At 43.1% G+C, this 16,069-nt stretch overlaps 1 protein-coding gene across 6 annotated transcripts in view; it reads right to left on the reverse strand.

Moving 5' to 3' along the window:
* The window catches only part of TRIO (trio Rho guanine nucleotide exchange factor), a 1,129,982-nt gene that overhangs the window by 547,711 nt on the left and 566,202 nt on the right, over window positions 1–16,069 (reverse strand). For all 6 annotated transcript variants that reach the window (XM_040353401.1, XM_040353397.1, XM_040353396.1 and 3 more), the window contains one exon: window positions 825–894. In XM_040353401.1, coding sequence (XP_040209335.1) covers window positions 825–894 — 70 coding nt within the window. The remainder of the gene's footprint in view (window positions 1–824; window positions 895–16,069) is intronic.

The following is a 16,069-nucleotide window of genomic DNA, read 5'->3' on the forward strand; positions in this document are numbered from 1 at the left end:
ATACTGTTGCCAATATAGTGTATATATTAATACATACACACAGACACACACACACACACACACATATTATATATACACACGCAGACACATATATAAACACATACATTCATAGCCTTATTAAAAATCAGCAGCATTGTACCTTCACTCTCCCTGACAGGTGCTGCACTGAAGGGGGAGGCAGAGAGCACAGCACACACTGTGCAAGGCACCTCTCCCTTGCTTTCAATTTCAATGTAAACACAGTGTGACGGAGCTCCTGCACTGCCGATTTACAGTTTGGCTGAGGTTCAGGAAGCTCGGCCCCATATGCCACCCCACTATTCAAGCATGCAGCATGGGGTGGGTTCGCAATTGTGACCTCTGTAGGATCTACCCCTGTGATGAGAAGGGTTCTTTGTCAGTATCATTGTCTGCATTATTGTACTATGACAGGGGAGATGTAATATGAATAAATATTACTTATCTGAACTACTTAAAATAAATTAGCATATACATGAAATGCATTTCTAAAAGAAAGTGTATAAATGCAATATGTGCATTCTTTAACAGTAACTATAGCTGACCCATAAGACAGTCGCATTTCTGGAACGATTCATACAAGAAAATGTTCATGTTATAGCGCAGCACAATGTTTTTTTTTTAACATTTCTGATTATTAACCAAGATTTCTAGAAGGAAAAAGTGTCTACAGTATCTCACACACATGAACTTTTTGTCCAAACTTGCCCAAACAAGAAAGTCAGGTTCAAATTTCAATAAAATAATTAAAAAAATTAAAAAAATAAATAGAATGTGGCAGTTAAAAAACACATTTGGATAATTACCCATGTCACAAAGCAGTGTCCTACATCTTCAGGTAGCTGCTCATATTTTTCAAGTTCTTTTAGAAAAATACTGTAGAAAAAAAAATGTATACAATATTGAGGCCAACATTGTTTGCATTCCATAACTTACAATATAATGTACGGCACACATTATTGCAATGCTATACATTAAATAACCAGCATATGTAAAATAGGTATATAACTAATAGCAAGTCTCATCACACAATTACAATCGTCACACGTCCAGCTCCGCCCCCCTACAGTTGTAAACACACAAGGTCACACTTAACCCATACAGTGCCCCCTAGTGGTTAACCCCTTCACTGCTATTGTCATTTTCACAGTAATCAGTACATTGTTATAGCACTTTTCACTGTGAAAATGACAATGGTCCCAAAAATGTGTCAAAGGTGTCCGATATGTCGCAGTCATGAAAAAAAATGCTGATCGCCACCATTAGTAGTAAAAAAAAAAAAAAATATTAATAAAAATGCCATAAAACTATTCCCTATTTTGTAAACGCTATAAATTTTGCGCAAACCAATCGATAAACACTTATTGCGATTTTTTTTTACCAAAAATAGGTAGAAGAATATGTATCAGCCTAAACTGAGGAAAATATATATATATATATATATATATATATATATATATATATATATATATATTTTTTTTTTTTTTTTTATCTTTTTTGGGGATATTTATTATAGCAAAAAGTTAAAAATATTGCATTTGTTTCAAAATTGTCGCTCTATTTTTGTTTATAGCGCAAAAAATAAAAAACCACAGAGGTGATCAAATACCACCAAAATAAAGCTCTATTTGTGGGGAAAAAAGGACGCAAATTTTGTTCGGGAGCCACGTCACACCACCGCACAATTGTCAGTTAAAGCGACACAGTGCCAAATCGCAAAAAAGGGGCAAGATCCTTAACCTGCATATTGGTCCGGGTCTTAACCGGTTAAGCAAAGACTCTGGAGAATAAAATGGCAGTTGTTGCAATATTTTATGTCATACAGTATTTGTGCAGCGGTCTTTCAAACGCATGTTTAAAAAAATACACTTCACTGAATAAAAATTAAAAAAAAATACTAACATGTTACGGTTTAAAATTGTGCACACTCGTGGAATGGCGACAAAGTACGGTACTTGGCTTCACCCTGGTACAACCACTTCCTTAAAGCGACGTACAGGTATGTCGTTTTGCAGGAAATGGCTAAACAAAATAGAAGAGTACATTATAAACAGCAAAAACACATCTCCACTACTTTATCGGAAACATTGTTATTCTTGCTGCAGTTTTTGCCTTTAAAGTAGAACTTTAGCAAGGAAATTAAGTCCTGCTAGATCACTATAGACTGGCCCTTTTTGTCTCACCCTGCTCTGAACATGCTCAATTGCTCTCTCTAGGTATTTTTAGGCACTGTCGAGTTTGTTGAGGCTAATCTGCTGACAGCCTTAAACTCTTCTATCCTTTACAGCCAAGGAAGCTGCTTCTGTTTGATCAGCATCTGCCACTGTGCTGCACATGTAACGGTTTCTTGAAACAATTAAATCAATGAGTTGAATTCCAATTTAGGATTTACTGCTGTTCAGGGGCTCTGGACAACATCAAAATGCCAGCCTCCAGCAAGTAAAAAACAGAAGCAATGCTGGAGGTAATTTACAGCACACACTAGTTTTGGTAACAATTATTAATGTGGAATGAATGTTCCTTGCTAAATATTTTTTTTTTAACTTGTTGTTATGGGTAAAGTTCCGCTTTAAGGCACTTTTATAAGTCTGCATTAACAAATTATAGACATGTCATACGCATTAATAAATTCCAGACATAATCTACTTATATATATATATATATATATATTTTTTCCTTAGGTTTAGGATACATCATTTAAATCCAAAGTAGCCTTCAAAGTAGTAAGCCAACTGAATTAGCTCAATCTGCAAGTCAAGCTGCACCCAAGGATGTATTAGAATAGTACTTGGCCTGCATTATCTGACCAGCCAGATCAATAGAAAGCTGTGGTGCCTGTTCAGGCATCAATCCCTGATCTTGATTCAAGAGTCTTGCCCAAACTGTCAGTTTGGGAGACGCAAGTAAAGGAAAAGATGAAAAAAATGTAGGAACCCTACACGGTGTGATGGAAAAAATGATGTAAGAGGCACCAGCTTATTTTCTGTCAGGCACAAAATGAGGCAGAATCATTCAACAAAATGACTGTAGCATTGTTAACCGCTTCCCATCCGCGCTATAGCCAAATGACGGCTACAGCACGGACCTACATTGCCGGGAGGTCGTCAACAGACATCCTCCCCTTTGCACGCTCCCACGCGAGCACCCTCTGTGATCGCCAAGTCATTGAGACTTGGGTGATCACAGATCGGAGTAAGGGGCCAATACCAACCCCTTACCATGTGATCAGCTGTCAGCCAATGACAGCTGATCACATGATGTAAACAGAAGATTACTAGTTTCTGAGTAAGGGACATCGGTCCCGAACAGGAAGAGGCACAGCCACCTCATATGTGCCTGCCAGTGCCCACAGTGCATATCAGTACCACCAATCAGTGCCCACCAGTGGTGCCAATTAATGTCTCATCAGTGTCACCAGTGCCCACTATTGCCACCTGTCCATGCCCATCACATACATCAATGAAGGAGAAAAAATACCTGTTTGCAAAATTGTATAACACAATATAAAACGGTTTTGTATTTGTTTTCATAATTTTCAGTCTTTTTTTTTATTTATTTTTTAACAAAAAACAAAAAAACAGAGGTGATCAAATATCACCCAAAAGAAAGCTTTATTTGTGGGGAAAAAAACTGATAAAATGTAATTTGGGTACAGTGTTGTATGACCATGCAATTGTCATTCAAAGAGTGACAGTGCTGACAGGGTGGAGGGTTACTGACAGTGATCAGACTTGGGAGCAGCAAAACCCTCCAGTAAAGTTTTTTTTGGTACTGTTCTGTTTGGTATGTGTTTTGTTTTGTTGTAAATCAAAAATAAAAAAAATATATATACCGTATTTATCTGCGTATAACACGCACATGCATATAACACACATCCTAACTTTAAGACAGAAGTTTCAGGAAAACGACTTTCCACAACCCCCTGCGTATAACACGCAGGCGCAGTTTACCCTCTATATTTAGGGTAAAAAAGTGAGTGTTAAATGCCAATAAATACTGTGTGTATATGATTAAAAGAAAAAAAACACAACCAAATCTTGACCCAAATGGAGAAATACAAATTTTCCGCATGCTTACATATTATACTATACACGTACACTTACAGTATCTCACAGAAGTGAGTACACCCCTCACATTTTTGTAAATAATTTATTATATCTTTTCATGTGACAACACTGATGAAAGTACACTGTAAAGTAGTGGGTGTACATCTTGTATAACAGTGTAAAGTTGCTGTCCCCTCAAAACAACTCACACAGCCATTAAAAGAGAAGTCTGTTTTCTATTCATACTGCTGGTCATGCACTGGAACAGAGATCATCAGACAGCTACATCCAGAGGGCCAGTAGCATGAAGAGGAGGAAGACTAAGAGCAATGAGCAGGAAATGGCAAAATACCCGCGAGTCTTTGCCTTACACAAAGTGGACTGCTCTACAACACTGAATTTAATGGGGCGTATTGCCAGGTGCATTGTGCCATGTTCTGCTTCCCTTAATATGTTACACCGCAGTGATCGCAATTAGTGAACACGACAAAAAGAGTCTGGTGTTGTGCAGGCAGGAATAATACACCCTGCCATCCCACAAAGCTTGTGTGACATGAGGCTCTGGGGTACAACAGGCTTCACCTCCTATCGCTTAACATACTCTGCAACCTTGGAAGGCTCAAAGTTCTGGGGCTTGTAGTTCCCCACAAACTTAGGTGTTCCAGTCAGAGATTTGCAAGATTTTCCCCTGGAAAAATGACACTGAATACTGTTTCATGCAGCCATTGATGATTGAACATGGATAGATGAGGTTTTTTAGTTATGCAGGTGCCAGAATTTTTACACTATTTTGGGAACTTTAATGCTTCACGCTGTCGCTGTGTGCAGGAGAGTGGCTTCTGAATATAGGCTCAGAACAGTAGACATATACAGAAGATTTTTTGGGAGCAGTTTCCCCACCCATATCTTCAGCTGTCATGTTGCAGTAATGTAGCAGCTGAGGAAGGAGAAACCGAGGACAGCTAGGAGAAGAAAAAGTTCATGTGGCCCTTGCACCTCTCCTGCAGCTGCAGCAGAGCCTCAGCCCTCCTATGGCCCTCCTCCAGACCCTGTACTTCCTGCTTTTAAGCAATGCATCCATCTTTTTCCCAGCTGCAGCATAAGGTAAGGGGGGTGCACTGTGATGTAAGGGAGGGTGGGGGACTAAACTTCTGATGGTGGGGTGGCTCTTGACATCTAATGCAACAGAAGGGGAATGCGCTGGACATCTAATCTTACAATCAGCCCTTTTGAGGGCAATCATAATGCTGATGCGAATCACAATGAAATTGAGTTTGACACCCCTGTTTTAAATTCTTCTTATTTTGATCTACTTGTGACTCTGCACTACATAAAGTATTAGTCCGGTCAAAAGCCAACTAAGCTTGAACCTACTCCCACCACACTCTAAGCCCCTATACCAACTACCCTGCAGAAAGAAGATGCATGGACTTACCTAATCTAAGGGAGCTCTGGTCCAGTCATATGATTTTCCCAGTGGTTGGCTTCAGGGGAGAGGACATAGCAGTGACAACAGCTGCAGTGCCTTGGCGGAGACATCAGCCATAGACTAAAGTCTCATACACACAGTACGATTGTTGGACAACCAAGCTTCTGATTTTTGGCAAAAGGGTGGGTGGCAGGATCTTGTCTTGCATACGAATGGTACGCAAATTGTCGTTTGACAAACACTTATAGTGATGTACTATAAGTGTATAAAGACAAAGTTAATTTCTCAAGCACCAACCTTTGGGTCCCTTCTGCCAATTTCATGTTAGTAGAAGTTTGGTGAACATTGATTCGCAATTTTCAGATCGTACAAAAGAAATGCCTTATAAAATAAGTTTGGCATAACTACATGCAAAGCGGATTCATTACTATCCCATTAACCGCTCTGTTACCAGCCGCCGTCAAATGACGGCGGAAAAGTAGCTCAGTTATTCAGACAAGACATCGTATGACGTCCTGTCATTTAAAGCCGCTAAGGGGTGGCGTGCGTGCACCTGTCGCGTTACTGGGAACCTGCTCAGTTACTGGGCAATCGCGGGTGCCCGGCGGCCATCGCGGCCGCCGGGCACCCGCGATTGCCCAGTAACTGAGCAGGACCGTGGATCTCTGTGTGTAAACACAGAGATCCACGTCCTGTCAGGGAGAGGAGACCGATGCTGTGTCCCTTGTACATAGGGACACAGATAGGTCACCTCCCCCAGTCACCCCCCACAGTTAGAAAACTCACTAGGCTACACATTTAACCCCTTTCCTGCCCCCTAGTGGTTAACTCCTTGCCTGCCAGTCACATTTATACAGTAATCAATGCATATTTATAGCACTGTTCACTGTATAAATGTGAATGGTCCCAAAAATGTGTCAAAAGTGTCCGATGTGTCCGCTATAATGTCGCAGTCCCGCCATTCCTAGTAAAAAAATAAATAAAAAATAAATCATAATTATGTCCCCTATTTTGTAGGCAATAACTTTTGTGCAGACCAGTCACTATACGTTTATTGCATTTTTTTTTTTACCAAAAATATGTAGAAGAATACATATCGACCTAAACTGAGATTTCTTTTTTTTAAATGGGAAATTTATTATAGCAAAAAGTAAAAAAGTGTTTTTTTTTTCAAAATTTACGCTTTTTTTTTATTGTTTATAGCCCAAAAAAATAAAAACCGCACAGGTGATCAAATACCACCAAAAGAAAGCTCTATTTGTGGGAAAAAAAGGACGTCAATTTTGTTTGGGAGCCACGTCTCATGACCGCACAATTGTCAGTTAAAGTGACACAGTGCTGGAAGCTAAAATTTCGTCTGGGCAGGAAGAAGGTGTATGTGCACAATAGGCAAGTGGTTAAAGAAGATGAGCATATTGACATTTCATCAATTGCCAGGTCACAAATGTTAATTCTAGACTACGAACAGTAGTTTACAAGACCAGAACTCTTCCCAGTTGTTCCCTAATTCTGCGCATGCGTGTTTGTAATGACCATTCGAAAATCAGATGTGGAACAGTCGGTCACCAAACGTTTACTAGCCTGTCATACAACATTTGTTGGCAGAAAGTTGGAAAACAATTGTCTAAAAGGAGCATAATAACGGTAATAATTTCAGACAACAGCCTGTCAAACGACAATCTCCTTCTGATTGTTGTACCATGTGTACAAGACTTTACTTTGGGGCATCCATTGTTTACTGTCCCTCCTCTACACTGAAACCAGCAACAGGGACCCAATTAAATGACCAGCTGGCTCCCTGCTGATGGTGTCTTGCATGTGAATTTTCTCAACTTTGTGGAAGCTCCTAGTGGAACTTTGAACTAAAGTGGAGAGTTAAAAAACAGGAGTTGTGCCTTTGACTGCTTCTGCTAGCAAGTGTTTGTTGGAGGGTTGTGCCTCCTTTGATATGTTTGCTATCAGTTTTTAAAAAACGTTTTCCCCCTCCTTTTTCTGACACTTTTTAAGCAGCTTGTTTTTCCTTCCTGTTAATTAAGGGGGGTGGTTAATTGTTCACATGTGAGTATATAAGTGTTTATACAAACTCCCCTAGGAGCTGGCTCCTTGCTGATGGTGGATTGCATGTGGATTTTCTGAACTTAAGTAGAACTTTAAACTAAAGTGGAGAGTTAAAAAACGGGAGTTGAAAACAGGAGTTGAGACAGGAGTCTTCTAAACTGTGAGTAACATCTTAAACTTCCTACAAGTAATTATATTGTAACTGGGAAATGAGTGCTAGCAGGATTAAAGGTTTTTCTCAGTGCATAGTGTGCCACATGTATGCAAAATTTGTGCCACAGCTCCAGGATTGAAAACTGTTGTGACAGATGTGAGCGGGTTGTCCTTCTGGAAGCTCACATTAGAGATCTGGAGGAGCAAGTTGCAACACTGGGCAGAAAGGACAACCTTGAAAAGGGTCCTCTGCTCTCTGAACAGGTGGTCCGTAGGCAGGGCAGGACTTAGGGTGGTGGGGGCCCCTGGGCTTGAGTGTTGAAGGGGCCCCCTGGAGCCGAGAATTGGGGAGGGGGTCGAAGATGTTGAGCGAGGGGGGGGATCATAGTTGTTGAGCGGGGGGGGCGCATTAAAGGATTAAAGTTGTTGAGCGGGGGGCGAATTATTGAATTTGTTGAGGGGGGGCGCATTAAAGTTGTTGAGCGGGGGGGGTGCCTCTCACCTGTGCACGGAATGTGTCGGCTCTCTTCCCTTAAGCAGACATCCACACACCACTCTGGTTCCTCCTGGGGGGGTTTTGCAGTTGTTGAGCAGGGGGGAGTGCCTCTCACCTGTGCCGACAGCCGGGCCACAGACTGTCATCATTAACCCGGCTGTCGGCTTTCTTCCCTTTAGCAGCCACAGTCCTCCACACACCACTCCGATTCCTCCTGCTTCCGTGCTGCCTCCTCCTCCTCTTGCAGTGCGGGAAAATTAACCCTTTCGCGGGACTGCGGGAAGAAGCTGTCTGTGCGGGAAAGTCCAGCAGAATCCATGCGTGTTGGGAGGTATGCGCAGGGCCGCCATCAGGAATTTTGGGGCCCCTTACTAGGGTTGCCACCTGTCCAGGAATCACCCGGACAGTTCGGGTTTGGGATCTTGTGTCCGGGTTTCAGTCTGCCTGAGACCCGGACACATTATTTAGACTGGGCTGTGGCTCCCCAAGTAACTGAGGTAGTCACACAAAAATCTGTTGCCATTCGGGAGATGCGGGCCGCTGTCTGGGGGCAGGTTTGGCATCACGAGGGGGAGCCATGATGTCAGCAAGAGCAGTTTGGCTACACCCACTGTTTGCCGCAGCGCGCTGCATTACCACTCTCCTTGAGGCACCCAAAGGTGCCCCAGGTCTTTTATAATTCTATTGTGTATACTACGAAAAAAATGTGCCCTGTGCCGCTAAAGTGTTCGGGTTTGGCTTGAAGAAAAGGTGGCAACTCTACCCCTTACACAGCTTAAGGCATGGGCCCCCTGGAGCAGAGAACCGGGGGGGGGGGGTGCTGCCGCCTGAAATTGAGAAGCGGGGGGGCTGCTGCAAATTGAGAAGCGGGGGGGGGGGGGCCTTTACAAAAAAAATAAGAAATAAAGAAAAATATATATATACAGTACAGACCAATATATATACAGTCATTTTCATGACTATGAAAATTGTAGATTCACACTGAAGGCATCAAAACTATGAATTAACACATGTGGAATTATACATAACAAAAAAGTGTGAAACAACTGAAAATATATTTCATATTCTAGGTTCTTCAAAGTAGCCACCTTTTGCAGCAGACACATCTGTAGAACTGTAGAAGCTCTGGTGCATCAGGAGAGCTATGATGTAATCAATATTGCTGAAACTTGGCTTCAATCCTCACATGACTGTGCTATTAATGTTCCTGGCTATGCACTCTTTCAGAGAGACAGAGTAAAAAGGAAAGGTGACAGGGTCTGTCTCTATGTGAGAAGTGATCTCAAAGCAAGCGTGAAAGAGGACTTAGCTGATGGAGAGTGTGATGAGTCTGAATCATTATGGGTGGAACTGCATATAGATGTGCGTAGTTCAAAGTTAATCATTGGAGTTTGTTATAGACCACCCAATGTTAACAAGAAGGTGGAGACTTAGCAGCTCCTTGCACAGATGGAAAAGGCTGCAAGGGCTGGGATGGTGATTGTGACGGTATTGGTATGATATCCCCGTCAAATATTCCCTTCTTCCATAAGAACATCACCCAATATTCCACTAGGAGGGATATTCCTGAGATCGCCCATTAAGCCACACATGAGTCCAGGCTTACTGCTAGAACAAGACAGAGTTTAATGTTATAACACAGAGCTTATATGTAATTTCCAAAACTGTTACAATGACAAATCTCCGCCCCCTCACACTGGGGCTTCCATACAGATGATTAGGCAGACACGACGGAGCCGATGCTGAAAACACATTTTATTTAGACAATGACGCTGATTACTAGTTGTACTGAATACATTAACTAGACAGCTCGACCCCGCATATAGAGAGATAATTACCACAATGGAGCAATCAGAATAATTAACACAAGCCACCTAAACACAGATCTCCTTCACACAACACAATAGATCAATTAACCTTTAGAAATAGTGAGGGGACATTAGCACTTCAATAACCTGTTAGCCGAGGACGGAATCACACATGGCAAGCAGGGAGAATTAAACTGAGACATATAGGCAAATGCATCACAAAGGCCCCCCTTTTTCTCCCTGCTCCGGCAAACCCGGTTGGACCTTCCCTGGTCCAGTAGGGTTGACGGGTTCAGAGCTTTTAGTCCGAGGTTAACTCCGTTTGGCGTGACTGACCTCCCTTGGCAACTGCTTCAGACTCAGGTATGCCACCGGGTCGTCAGATCACACGCCGTTCAGTCCCCAAGTCTTTGTGTGATCTGCAGAGTCACCAGAAGTCAGTGTGAAGACGGTGAATGGGTCTGTGCGCCGCCATCTAGGTGTCCCGCTATGGGAGGGGCAGGTTATGGCTCTAAAGTGACAATCACAGGTGATTCATAAAAAAGAAAAAGTTATATTTGTTGAAATGCTGTAGCACCGGTGCTCAGAGTCCGGGGGGGGGAATCAGGGCCCCATAGGGTCAGCCACCCTCTGCTCCCTCCGCAGCCGCCAGTTCTCCTCTTTGAGCTTCTCCATCTCCAGTTCATGGAGCCTGGGGGGGTCAGCCTGCTGTGACCTCAGGTGGTTGTTCTCCTCCTCCATGCGGCTTATGCACTCCTCCAGCTCTATGTACTCACGGATCAAATCCTGCTTGCTCATGTCCTGCAGGCTCTCCACGTGGTCCTTCATCATCAGGAACTGGGTGGTGGTGTAAGGGGCCACCGGTGGGCCCTTGGTGAACATCTCGGCCCGCATCTGGGACGCCCGCTGCGACTCCCTCTCCTCCAGTCGCTTCTTATCCTCCCAGGTCAGCTTGTTATACGGCTTCCAGGACCTCTTCTTCTTGGGGGGTAGCCGGCGGTGCCTCTTTCTGCCCAGCTCCCTCCAGGGCCCCTCCGTCTCATGGCTGTCGCCCATGACTAGCTGACAATGGTGTTCCCTGTTGTCCGTAATAACAGATTGTACCGTGAGGACTTCGTAAAGGGTGTCCAATGGTTCTTCCTGACCCAGCTCCTGGAGATCCCAAGCCGAGTCTACACAATGGGCTGCTGCTGGTGGGCGGTACCCAGGTTGAGACCAATTTGACCTGGTGTTGTCATTCATGGGGCAATTCTGCTTGAAGTGACCCAGCTGTTTGCACCGGAAGCAGCGTTGTTCGTTGTCCTCCTGGCGTGGATAGCGAGGGCTAGATGTCATCGGTCTGTTAGGAGGTTGGTATCTAGCGGCTGGAGGGTGTGAGGGCGCCGTTGGTCGTGGAGGTTGTACCCGTGGTGTGACCTGGTTTGTCTTGCGAGTATCCGCATATTCATCCGCCAACTTCGCGGCCTCTGGTAGAGTCATGGGCCTGCGATCTCTCACCCAATCTTTGACATCCGTCTGGATGCGATTGTAAAATTGCTCCAGGAGCATTAGTTGCAAAATGTCCTCTGTGGTGGTGGCCTGGCTGCTGTTAACCCAGTTAGAGGCCGACAGGGATAACTGGCATGCCCATTCCGCGTAAGAGTCTTCCATGGTTTTGCGTGAGTCCCTGAACTTCTGTCTGTGGGACTCTGGGGTTACTGCATAACGAGCCAGGAGCGCTTCTTTAACCCGGGCGTAGCTATGGATATCCTGATCTGGCACGGTCCGGAAAGCATCAGAAGCTTTGCCTGACAGTTTGCCTGACAATATTGCAACCCACTCTCTTCTAGCTATTCGGTGCAGGTTACATTGTCTCTCAAAATCTGCCAGGTAGTTATCAATTTCACAGTCCTTTTCATCAAAAGCTTTAAAAGCGCTAAACGGAATCTTCCTTGCGTCTGCTGTGCTGTACTCACTGTTTGGAGAATGTGCGGCTGCTTGTCGGACTGCTGCCAGTTTTAACTGTAGCTCTGTGTTTACTAACAGGTCCATCACTTTCAGCACCACATCTGTCGTTGGGTTCGGACCAAACCAAGCTAGCTTCTCTCTCATTAGCTTGTTGGCTGGCGATTCCTCCTCCTGAATCACTGGTGTCTCCATCTCTTGTACTGCTGGCGTTGCTGCAATCCCGTCCTCCTGGTCTAGCTCCATTGATTCTGCTATGATGACCCGCTTGGTTTTGTTGCTAGCAATCCTTCCACGAACTTCCAGTAGTTCTTCCAGTGTCTGCTTGGAATCTGGGTGTAAAGGAGAGTAGAAGGGAAAATCCCTCTGCTGCCAACCAATTGTGACGGTATTGGTATGATATCCCCGTCAAATATTCCCTTCTTCCATAAGAACATCACCCAATATTCCACTAGGAGGGATATTCCTGAGATCGCCCATTAAGCCACACATGAGTCCAGGCTTACTGCTAGAACAAGACAGAGTTTAATGTTATAACACAGAGCTTATATGTAATTTCCAAAACTGTTACAATGACAAATCTCCGCCCCCTCACACTGGGGCTTCCATACAGATGATTAGGCAGACACGACGGAGCCGATGCTGAAAACACATTTTATTTAGACAATGACATCAATGACGCTGATTACTAGTTGTACTGAATACATTAACTAGACAGCTCGACCCCGCATATAGAGAGATAATTACCACAATGGAGCAATCAGAATAATTAACACAAGCCACTTAAACACAGATCTCCTTCACACAACACAATAGATCAATTAACCTTTAGAAATAGTGAGGGGACATTAGCACTTCAATAACCTGTTAGCCGAGGACGGAATCACACATGGCAAGCAGGGAGAATTAAACTGAGACATATAGGCAAATGCATCACAGTGATAATATATTTTTTTTTTAACTACTCAGAAATTGACTGGAGTAAGGGCACTGCTGGGACAGTTAAATGGCAAACATTTACAAACCTATTACAGGACAATTTTATGGTCCAGTTTATTGAGGCCCCAATTGATGCTCTGTTGGACCTGGCAATCTCAAACCATGCAGAGCTTATTACTAATGTTCAGATAAAATAACACCTGCAGCGATCATAACATGATTTCATTTGATGTTAGCTGTAAGCAAGAAATACATACGGGAAAGATAAAAACACTTAACTTCAACAGAGCAAATTTTCCAAGGATGAGGGCTGCTCTCCAGGACTTAGACTGGGAGAGAATATTGGCAAAGACTGTTTGTGACCTCACTGCAAAGTATATTCCCACGGGCAATATGTTTAAAAGGCTAAAAATAAAACCTATGTGGCTCACGGTCAAAGTTAAAAAAGCTATAAACAAGAAGAAAAAAAGCTTTTAAAAAATATAAAAATTAAGGAACACTAGTGTTGTTTAAATGTTACAAAGAATTTAACAGAATATGTAAAAAGCAAATCAAGGATGCAAAAAAATTCAAAACGAACGACAGATTGCAAAAGATAGTAGGACAAACCCCCAAAAATTATTCAAATATATTAATAGTAAAAAGGTCAGGTGTGAGCATGTAGGCCCTTTACAAAATAATCTAGAGTGGGTGACTGGGGACAAAGAAAAGGCAAACTTATTAAATATTTTCCTCAGCTATGTGTATACAACGGAGCATAGGGAAGTTCATGTCCAAAATGGGGGTGGTTGTGACACAGCCCCAAATGATCCACAATGGCTCAAAAGCGATATGGTCCAGAAATATTTAGACAGAATAAGGGTGGATAAAGCACCTGGACCTGATGGCATCCACCCATGGATCCTAAAAGAATTGAGCTCTGTAATTTCAAAGCCATTGTATCTAATGTTTAGGGACTCATTAATGACAGGAATAGTACCACTGGATTGGCACAGGGCAAATGTGGTGCCTATATTTTAAAATGGAACAAAGTCTTTACCAAGTACCGTATATACTATACTAGAGTATAAGCCGAGTTTTTCAGCACATTTTTTTGTGCTGAAAATGCCCCCCTTTGGCTTATACTCGAGTCACCTTTTTGCGCCTGAACTGGGCGACTATGTGGCAGATGAGGTTGTTTTTTTAATCAGATAATGTTTCTTATTGAAAAACGAGCATAAAAAATTTGTACAATTTTTTTTTTTTTTAATGCGTTACAAAATATAGTGCAAAACAGATTTCACATATCGTCAAGAACACAGAAAAATCAATACGACACGGTTATACTCTTCAGCACTGCATTTGGTGTATCCATTATGTCAGAAAGCAGTTATACAGTGGTATACCCAGGCAGTGTTATGCTGATTAACCACAGCCATCTAAGCCAACACAGTAGCCACTACAGCTCTGTCTCCAAGAATCCTGTTTTGCACAAGCCGCAGTGGTGCCAAACCTGGGATACCCAACCAGGGATCCCATATATTCTCAAACTTCCCCGAACTACCCCGATGCTTATACGCAAGTTGTTCCCCAACGAGAGAATCATTTACTGATGTAATCCACTCTGTGTGTGGGGGCCGCCACGGACAACCATTTCCTGGCAATAAGTTTACTGGCCAGAAACAGGACCCTAAGAATAGCAATAGAAGTGTGTGGCCTGTACAGTTCTTCATCTAACCACCCCAACAAACACAGTTTAGGATCAATAGGTATCTGAAGCTTCCATATGCTATTGATAGTGGCTACCACCACAGCCCAAAAGCGCTGCAGCTTCAGACAACCTCCACAGCATATGCACAAGTGTCCCGTTGTCCACTAGACAGCGGGGACAGAGTGGGTTGTCTCTTCTGCGCCATTTATGCAACTTTTCAGGTGTACGATATGTACGATGAATAATGAAAAGCTGAGTGAGCTTCTGAGTTGATGACAGCGATACCTTAAGAACATTGCCCAATATTGCGTTCCACTCCTCATCAGAAATATGTCCTATATCGTCCCCCCAGCCAGCTCTACATCTCAAGGTCATCGCCTTAGAGACATGACCAAGAAGAGAGCTATACAAGGATGAGATTTGTCCTTTCTTGGAGGGTGCCATAGTTAACTTTGTAAGTACTACCGGTCTGGTAAGCTCCCATGTGGAGGTTATGGCCTGCGCCGAGATAGCGTGTCACAGTTTAAAGTATTGAAAAAAACACGTGTTGGGCAAATCAAATTCCGCAGGCAGGGACTGGAAATCCCTGAGTACACCTCCACAATATAGTTGTGAGATATACTTTACTCCCTGTCTCTCCCAATGGGAGAAATTTTGTAATTTGTTGAGTTCTGGGTAGTTACTATTCTTCCATATATGTGACCAGCTAGTATATCCCATGTATTGCAGATGCTGTTTGGTTTTGTTCCATATCTTATCTATAAGTATAAAAGTGGGGTACTGGTCCATGGCACCCAGTTCCCCCGCCTCTATACATTCCACCAGGTTATCCACAGTTACCTGGGTCCACACCATGTTTCTAGTGGGGTCCGAGGGCTTTGGACATAACCATCCTGCCAGGTGTTGTAGCTGTGCCGCTATGAAATAATAAAATGGGTTCGGTACTGCTAGACCTCCCAAGTCCTTCATCTCCTGTAAAGTTTCCAGTTTAATTATTGGGACCTTCCTCCATATTAGTGCACAGTATATGGTATTACATCTCTTAAACACATGGGCAGGGATCCAAATGGGAGCATTGTGGAGCAAATAGAGTAACTGAGGATTCCAGATCATTTTGATCAAGTTGCAGCGCCCAACAAGTGGCAACTTGATTTAACTAGTTGTTTTTTCCTGAAATTTTTTAAGAACAGGTTCCACATTCAACTTAATGTATTGATCCAAGTTAGGATGGTCCATAATACCTAAATACTTAAATTTATCCACAACTTTAATCTGGTCAGCAATCTGTGGCAAAGTCCCAGAAGCGGGTCCAGTGGAAGAAGAGTGGACTAATCCCAGTTAATTTTAAAACCGGAAAAAGTTCTGAAGGTGTGAAACAATTCCATAAGGTGGGTCAGGGATGCAGATGTGTCACCCAGAAACAACAGTGCATTATCTGCATATAGTGCCAATTTATCTTCTAGTTCTCCCCGCCTAAAACCTTGTATA

Source organism: Rana temporaria, chromosome 5, assembly GCF_905171775.1.
Source record: "Rana temporaria chromosome 5, aRanTem1.1, whole genome shotgun sequence".
NCBI classification, from domain to species: domain Eukaryota; kingdom Metazoa; phylum Chordata; class Amphibia; order Anura; family Ranidae; genus Rana; species Rana temporaria.